This window comes from Stegastes partitus, unplaced genomic scaffold (genome assembly GCF_000690725.1).
Source record: "Stegastes partitus isolate 25-593 unplaced genomic scaffold, Stegastes_partitus-1.0.2 Scaffold241, whole genome shotgun sequence".
NCBI lineage: Eukaryota > Metazoa > Chordata > Actinopteri > Pomacentridae > Stegastes > Stegastes partitus.
Window position 1 is genome coordinate 220,290 of NW_007577972.1, and position 8,491 is coordinate 228,780.

An 8,491-nucleotide genomic window follows, 5' to 3' on the forward strand; every position below is an offset into this window, starting at 1 on the left:
ATATACTTATACTTTAAGATATCCCTGCAATGTGTGTGTTGTTTTCTGCACACACAAAACACAACCATGCAAACATTTAAGACTTTACAATATTGGCAATAATGAAAATAGTTAAAGAAATTATTTGGAAACATACAGACCACCAAAAAGAGAAAGAGAAAAACACTGTATAAGTAAGCAATATGTAACAGAATCTGAAACTCTTGGCAAACAGCTCTAGATTTTTACATTACAAATTACAAATCTGATACGGGCTAAAATATAGATGGACAAAGGTTTTAGATCATGAATTACTGTTTAGAAAGAATGTAGACTTAAAGTTGAGAAAAATAAGAAAGAATAAATGCATTTTTGTGTGCCCAGTTTCTGCCCAGTAAAGCAGGGCACCATTAAAATTAGGTACAGATGATATAAACAGAGGAGGAAAAACAACAGCAACTGGAAACTTTTTGTAGAGATTAAACACACACAAAAAAAAACACTCAAAGTTTACACATTATAAGACATTTAAGATAGCTTATGAAACAAGAAGCACTGGGACATTTATTTTAAGTACATTATAAATCATTTTAAGCTTCTTCAATTTGGAAACACAAGTTCTCTTGCCTCCTTCAGAATACAAGTTCAGCGAACTTAGGATAAGTAATTATTTCAACATCGTCAAATGTATTTTGACCTGTAAAACTGAGTAAAAATAAACAAACTATGTAATATATAAAAATGATTAAACTTGGGGTGCTGCTATTGCTCACCTGGATGAGCTGCCATCCCATGTTCAGGGGCTATAGTCCTAGTCATGAGTTCGAATACTGCTCGTGGCCCTTTTCTGCAGGTCCTTCCCCCATTCTTCTTCCCCACGTTCCTGTCTCTCTCTCTCAACTGCATTCTCAAATAAAGGCAAAAAGGTCAAAAATTTAACTTAAAAAAAAAAGACTAAACTCTGCTGTCTCTCAGACAATCATTACTTGCTTTCTTTTTTTTCTTTTTTATATATTTTCCAAATTTAAGCGGTAAATTCTTCTAACATGTAGAACTGTCATTTGCAAGTGTTGAAACCATTTTGGTTATAAGATATTGTAAGAGGCTGCTTGCATTCACTCTGATTTAAAATGAATTTAATTTTAACTTTCCTCATGGTTTGCACACTTTGCAATGTAAAGAAACAATCATTTTTATAACATTGACATGACACACAACTAGTTTTCATTATGAATTGGTTCTATAAGCCTTCTTCTACAGAAGAAGGTGATCTGGAGGGTTTTAGCTCTCTAACAGTGCATGGTGGGGAATTTAGTAGGGTTTAATTTTGATTCTTCAAACCCTGATCTCATGAGTTGATTAGACTCTCAGCTGTAAATTAATTAAAGTCATTTTAAATAAAAACAAATCGAGTCAGATAACTAATGTTTCTAAATTTTAAAATGATCAAAATACATCCATTCCATCCATTTTCTATACACCGCTTAATCCTCATTAGGGTCGCGGGGGGGCTGGAGCCTATCCCAGCCGACTTAGGGCGAAGGCAGGGGACACCCTGGACAGGTCACCAGTCTATCACAGGGCTACACTTAGAGACAGACAACCAAGCACACTCACAGTCACACCTACGGACAATTTAGAATCACCAATTAACCTCAGCATGTTTTTGGACTGTGTGGGAGGAAGCCGGAGAACCCGGAGAGAACCCACGCTGCACGGGGAGAACATGCAAACTCCACGCAGAAAGATTCCAGTGCCCCCACCGGGACGCGAACCGGCAACCTTCTTGCTGCGAGGCAACAGTGCTACCAACTGCGCCACCTTGCAGCCCATCAAAATACATAAGCTACATTTTGTAGGTTGAATGTACTATCTTGTATGAATTGCTTAATTGGTTCAATTAGGCTTAATTGGGCACAATGCTTTTTCAAATATGTTTAGTTTCTATGGCCTTCCTATTTTAAATAGTATCTGATTCTCTGTACAGCTACATAGCCATTCACATATATGCAACAACCCATTTTCTTTGTGCATGAATTTTTAAACAAGGTTAACTCATGTCATTTTACAACAAATCTCTTTCCGATTCCATTTCTGAAATCTATTACCTATTTTTGCTGCTGCATATGATTGTTATTTTCTTATTTTAATGGTTTTAAGTTTCAGTTCATAAGTGCATTAACTAATCAGATATCAAATGGCTTCAGCTGCTCTTTATGGGGCTGTCCTTTCAATAAATTCAAACTTAAAATTCACAAACCTGTATGTACATTAAGTTAATAAGAAAAGATTAATTAATTCTACAAAAAATCCGTTAGATGTTTTGCAGTGTATCATTTGGCCCATTTTATACTGTTAAAACTTTCTTTCTTTCTTTCCTTCTTTCTTTCTTCCCTTCTTTCTTTCTTCTTCTTCTTCTTTTTTTTTTTAACCCAACAAGTCCATTATACAAGCAACACACAATTTTTATTTTCCTATTGTACTTGTAGTTTTAAAAATGCATCACATTTCTAACCATAGACTGCGTACAGTATATGTTTGTAACTGCATGTAGCTTAAAATCTACGAATACTGTACCGGATATCCAGTTCGTCCTCTTGGTAAAAATGTTCGATGTGAAACACTGCCTTCCGTTCCTCTATCGATCTCCTTTTTTTCAACGTGGATATTATTTTCACTAATTTATGCTGGTCTGTCTATTTGTTATGCTAACGTTAAAATGTAAGTATTTTGAACCACATTACTGAAGTATCCATTCTGTGCACCGCTCTGTGTTATAGCTACATTTAGGACAGAGGCTGCTGCTAGCTGTTAGCATTTAGCCTTTCTGTATGTAAACAAAGCGACTGAGGAAGTTTCCGCTTGACACGGAAACTAGCATTCGGGAGCACGAACTGAAAGAAGTGGTTTTGCTGCCGTTTCATGTAGGTATGGCTGTTTTGCTTTTAGCCAACTCTTACCCTTGTATATTAATGTTATTAGAAGCTGTGCGTAATTAGCAAGTGTTACGTTTGTAGTTGAAACACTATTTACAGGTTTCTGTGTTTCGCCTTGCCTACAGGCTTAATGTTGCGTGTTAATGTTGTGTATGAGATACCTGTAGACAGAAACACTATCATGTAATGACTTTCTTGTTATTGTTTCTCCTCCTAGAGGCTCGTCCCTGTCCTTCATGGAGTCTCTCAACACGTTTGAATCTGAAATGGAAGCTGACGGACAGGGGAACTACTCCCTATTTCCTGCCCTGGACAGCATTGCAAGTCTATCTGGGACCTCAGAAACTCTGGAGAGGTTGTTCAAAAAAGTTCCTTTACAGTTTTCCACTGTAGCAACGTCCACTGCAGACCCACTGAGTATAGAACAAATAGGACTCTGCCTGTATTAATACTTTAAATTAGAGTATTCTTGAGAACGGACCATCAAATCAGCATTATCACTTCAAACCAATTAGGTTATATTAAATTGGCAATAGCATGTTCTGTATTTTAGCTTCAGTATCATGTGCACTATTCCATTATCATGAGCAATGATGATTGCCAGTATTACTTCTCACTGTTCTAGTTTTGTTTTAGCTTACTTTTTTAATTTATTTTTTCCCTAATGTATTGTACTTATAAGGCTGCTGATGCTGTTTCAATAGGCAGTGCATTTATTCTAATACTACTGCTTCTTTTTTTTTCTTTCTTCGCAATACCTGGCACATGAATTTTCTTTGGGGTTAACAAAGTTCTAACTTATGAATGTGCTGAAATCAAAACTGATGTGATCAGTTGGTGTAATTTTGTGCTTGCAGAGAATCAAATCAAAATACAGATCAGATCTGACACCATGATTTAGTGCCAGAGTATCTCCCAAACAACTCTGGTGCTTTGCAGTTGTGGACTGTATAATTTTTTTCTGTTCTTTTATTGTTGGGTCTCTTAATTTGGTGACTTCCCTGGCATTATTGCTGTTGAAGACATGCAAAATACAGCTTTACTATTTACTAAAGTATGGATAAATATATGCTTTATGTTTTATTTTATGAGTAACAATGCATTTTTCTTTTTGTAGCGAACCACCCACGGAAATTGCAGAGAAACCAAACCTTACATGGCTCGATGCTGCACAGGTATCTGCTTAATCATCATATTTCAGTGTGGTGTACTTTACTTTGGTCTACTTAGGTTGTTTTAAAACATGACATATTTGATTAGATTTGGTATCTGTATCACTGGCCACTGTTGCCTGCTATGAATTTTTTCAACAAGTACTTTGGTTTTTTCGTTCACTCATTTAGATTGTCTTGGAGGAAGCTGGACGCCCCATGCACATAAAGGAGATTAAACAGAGAATCATCGACAGAGGACTTGTGCAATCCAAGTACATCAGTCACCTCACTTTACTACACATAACAATATGAACTATTTATACATATTTGAAGACATATCCTAAAATAACAGTATTCGTTATCAGTCTCTTGAATTTAAAAAGATTTACTTTGTTTTTGTTCCGTGATAATGTTGGTTGCTACAGCTGAATAGTACCAAAACAAGTTCATGAAAATCAAATTTGTACCAGACATCTGCTCTACCCTTAGGCAAATCATTAAAGAGGAGAGATATGAGTGGTCAGTGTCTTGCACTAGGGTTTTTAATGCCTGAATCTACATCTAGACTCTGCTTACCTTGCTGTTCTTTTCTTGACAGTGCAAAATCAAGCCTGGAAGCTGTCATGTACCGTGAGGTAAGGAGGACGTTTCAGACTCAGGCTGACAGCAACCTCTGCTGTTGAGTGTAATAACTTACACCTTCAATACTTTAGTGGTACATGTGTCATTTGTATTTCTGTCAGTATCTTTTTGTTTCTCCATGTTTTCCCATTCTGCTTCTTTGACCTTTTATTTACAACTTTTAGAAGACAGATATTTTAATGCTGCAATCGGAACAAAGAATGTTCTGTGCTCACTTGCACAAGCCTTAAGCTTGCTGTAACTTGTTCATAATGATTGAAATGAATCTGACATCTAATTAATCTAAATTGACATGCAGCTTTTAGAAATCAAATTTAGCTTTTCCAGAACCTTGCATTTGGCCTCAGTCTCACATTATGTTTCAGACACAAAAAGGCAGCAGGAGATTCAAGAGGATTGAAAACAGAAATGGAGTCTTTGCACTGCTGGTGAGTTCTCTGGGGTACTAATGCTGCTTTCATACAAAACCTAAATGTTATTAGATTCTGAGAATTCAGTTGACTTTGTATGCCATTCTGTTTTTTGTGGATAAATACTGAGGCTTGTTCACAAAAGATTTAGGCCCAGAGGGGTAGTTGGATACATATCACTGCCCGTTATAATTCTATTGTGTAGACAGAAATGTGGTAGGCACAGTGCTTTTCTGTAGAGATTCAGTGCTATCTGGCTGATCTTTGAGCCGTGTTGGATTACTAATTGCAAAGGCGTGTAGGATTTAAACACTCCCAGAGGAGTTCTGAAATAAATTCAGAGCAGAAATAATTTCTTTGTATGAATTTTTTCAATCTTCAGCAGTCCGTGTACATTGTGCTTTCAGTAACTTTCATTGTCTGTCATACAGCACTTTAAGTAGCAGCTGCATCAGTGTTATTTTTTCTGTCTGCATTTCACCATCTTGAAGGCAATATAAACATTAGCCTCAGGTTTTTTTGGTTCATACATACAGATCTCGAGCTTTGTCTTCTCCTCTTGTCTCTTTGCACACTGATGAGGAGCGGCAGCAGACCATTCAGGCCTTCACTGTGCAGTCTTTCCTCGGCTCTCCTCAGCAGAATACCAGTTCTGGCTCAGGTGCCTCGTTGCCCGCCTTCCCTACTCCCACCACTTCCTCTGAGCATAAGGCCAAGATGAAGAGAGGTCCACGAAAAAACCAGAACGAAAAGTACAGGCTCAAGTACCTCAGGCTGCGCAAAGCTGCTCGTGCTATGATATTTGTAAGTAATCCATGTATCTGGGGAAACTATTGTTTTACATCATACATATAAGACATTACCAAAAAATTGTCTTGTCATCTAGACAGCAATGAAATGAAATATACAGTCAGACATAATCTGTTATTAGTTTCGGCCAGACTCGCACTACAGGAGTTTTACAATCGTAATGTAGTATGAAATTGAGCTAGATATACAGATATTCTTCTCTCTAATCCCAGACATGCATACACTACAAAATGGAAAATAATGGCACATCACATAATACAATATTCTGTTAAGATTATTGTGCCATAGGGAGCAATCAGGGACAGGGAGTAGTGCTTCGCCTCACGTGTTCTCATATGGACACAAATGTAAACAAAATAAGTCTGTGGTTTAACAACTTTCTGTAACAAAAGCTAAACAAGTCAGTATGAAATATTTGGAAAGATGCAATCAACACTGGTTGTATACGTTTTAGCAACAAAAGGAGGAAAGATTTGAATTATTAGTTTTAATATGTGATACTAACATTAGCCTCAAGGGCTAGAATGTTTAGTGTTGCTTGGCAACAGTGTCCGCTGCTCCGGAGGCAAGTGTAATAATTGTAACCATCACTATAAATATCAAACATGTTTGACATTAATCAGGGCAGCCCCAATGGGTCTGTGAGCAGCTCAGGAAGGTTTGAGACTGGATCTGTAAATTCCTGACAATATGAAATCTATCTGGGTGAAACACTGTTTGAAGACTAGCATCTTAGTGCAGATTCTTCTCCAATTGTCAGGAGTGGTGAAACAATGGTAGTCCAAACGTCTTTTAATGTGAGCCTGGCCTTAGTTCGGTTCAGTTCAGTTCTTTTCAGTGCAGTAACACTGTCTTGCCAACAGGAGAATGCATCTCTCTGTGATGAAGTTGCTCACTTAGAAGAGAAGTTTCTGAGAGCAAAGGAGGAACGCAGGTATGTCCAGGTGTTTGACCTATATGGGTGTTATAAAAATAAATAAACTGGGCAACTGATGTGTTTCACAAGGATCTATATAGCTGTGTCCCTTTGTCTTTGTTTTTCTAAATTCTTACATATGATGAATTTGTTTTTCTAGTGCTGCATAGTGTAACATTATTATTCTCAGATACCATTTTAGCATAGTTTTGATATCATAACACCTGCTTTACTAATACTAATAATTTTTCATTACCAGGTTCCTGCTGAAGTCGTTGCTGCAGTACCAGTCTGTGTCAGAGGGAGAGATGCTGCCAACACCCAGCTCAAGCTGTCATCCACCTGTGCCACCGGTGGCATTAACCTCAGGTCCTGCAGGGGTTTCAGGCATGTCTGGGTCTCATAACCTGACATCAGTGGTGTCAACTGGGGAGGAAGGGCTGCTTAAAAAACCCAAGAAGGAAAGGAAAGAACGAGGGAGGGAGAATGGAAAGGAAGAACGTGAGTGTTATGATCAAGTACACAGTTGAAACCAGAAGTTTACATACACTGTATAAAAAGACATACAACCTTTTTTTTTCTCACGATCTGACATTAAATGTGACTAAACTTTTCCTGTTTTAGGTCAGTTAGGATTACCAACATACTTTCTCTTTGCTAAATGCCACAATAGTGAGAGGGAGAATTATTTAGAGAATTTTGTATTACTTTCTTCAAAGTCAGAAGTTTACATACATTTCCTTAGTGCCATTGTTAGATACCCAAAACTGTCAAACGTTTTGCGTATCCTTCCACAAGCTTCTCACAATGGTTTGCTGGACTTTTGGCCCATTCCTCCTGACAGAACTGGTGTAACTGAGGCAGGTTTCTAAACTCCCTTGCTCGCACACACCTTTTCAAGTCTGCCCACAAATTTCTACTGGACTGAGAGCAGGGCTTTGTGATGGCCACTCCAAAACATTGACTTTGTTGTCCTTAAGCCACTTTGTAACTAATTTGGTGGTATGCTTAGGGTCATTGTCCAAATGCAAGACCCATTCGGCCCAAGCTTTAACTTCTTGGCTGATGTCTAGAGATGATGCTGTGATATTTCCACATAATGTTCTTTCTTCATGATGCCATCTATTTTGTAAAGTGCACCAGTACCTCCTGCAGCAAAACACCCCCACAACATGATGCTGCCACCCCTGTACTTCAGTTGGAAAGGTGTTCTCAGGTTTGCAAGCGTCCTCCTTTTTCTTCCAAATATAACAATAGTTATTATGGCCAAACAGTTCAATTTTATTTTCATCAGACCACAGGACATGTCTCCAAAACCTAAGGTCTTTGCCCCGTGTGCATTTGCGTACTGTAATCTGGCTTTCTGTTGAAGTAACAACAGCTTCTTCCTCTCCGAATAGCCTTTCAGCCCATGTCAGTACAGGACTCGTTTCACTGTGGATAATGACACTCTCTTTACCAGCTTTAGCCAGCATCCTCACAAGATCTTTCACTTTTGTTCTGGTGTTGATATGCACATTTTGCACCAAAACATGTTAGTCTCTGGGACACAGAACCCGTCTCTTTCCGGAGCAATATGATGGCTGGACATTCCCATGGTGTTTGTTAGGGATGGACTGATACCTCTTTTTGATTTCCGATACC

At 38.1% G+C, this 8,491-nt stretch overlaps 1 protein-coding gene across 6 annotated transcripts in view; it reads left to right on the forward strand.

Annotated features, from left to right (window-relative positions):
• Positions 1-2,635: 2,635 nt before the first annotated feature.
• tbrg1 (transforming growth factor beta regulator 1) overlaps positions 2,636-8,491 on the forward strand; it is a 14,831-nt gene continuing 8,975 nt past the window's right edge. The window contains exons 1-9 of one of the 6 annotated variants that reach the window (XM_008281674.1): positions 2,636-2,700; positions 3,133-3,270; positions 4,033-4,090; positions 4,259-4,341; positions 4,668-4,704; positions 5,077-5,139; positions 5,704-5,925; positions 6,795-6,865; positions 7,107-7,348. In XM_008281674.1, coding sequence (XP_008279896.1) covers positions 3,152-3,270; positions 4,033-4,090; positions 4,259-4,341; positions 4,668-4,704; positions 5,077-5,139; positions 5,704-5,925; positions 6,795-6,865; positions 7,107-7,348 — 895 coding nt within the window. In that variant the 5' untranslated portion in view covers positions 2,636-2,700; positions 3,133-3,151. Of the gene's footprint in view, positions 2,701-2,804; positions 2,908-3,132; positions 3,271-4,032; positions 4,091-4,258; positions 4,342-4,667; positions 4,705-5,076; positions 5,140-5,703; positions 5,926-6,794; positions 6,866-7,106; positions 7,349-8,491 lie in introns of those variants that run through there. The other 5 variants (XM_008281672.1, XM_008281675.1, XM_008281676.1 and 2 more) reach the window with 5 other exon arrangements.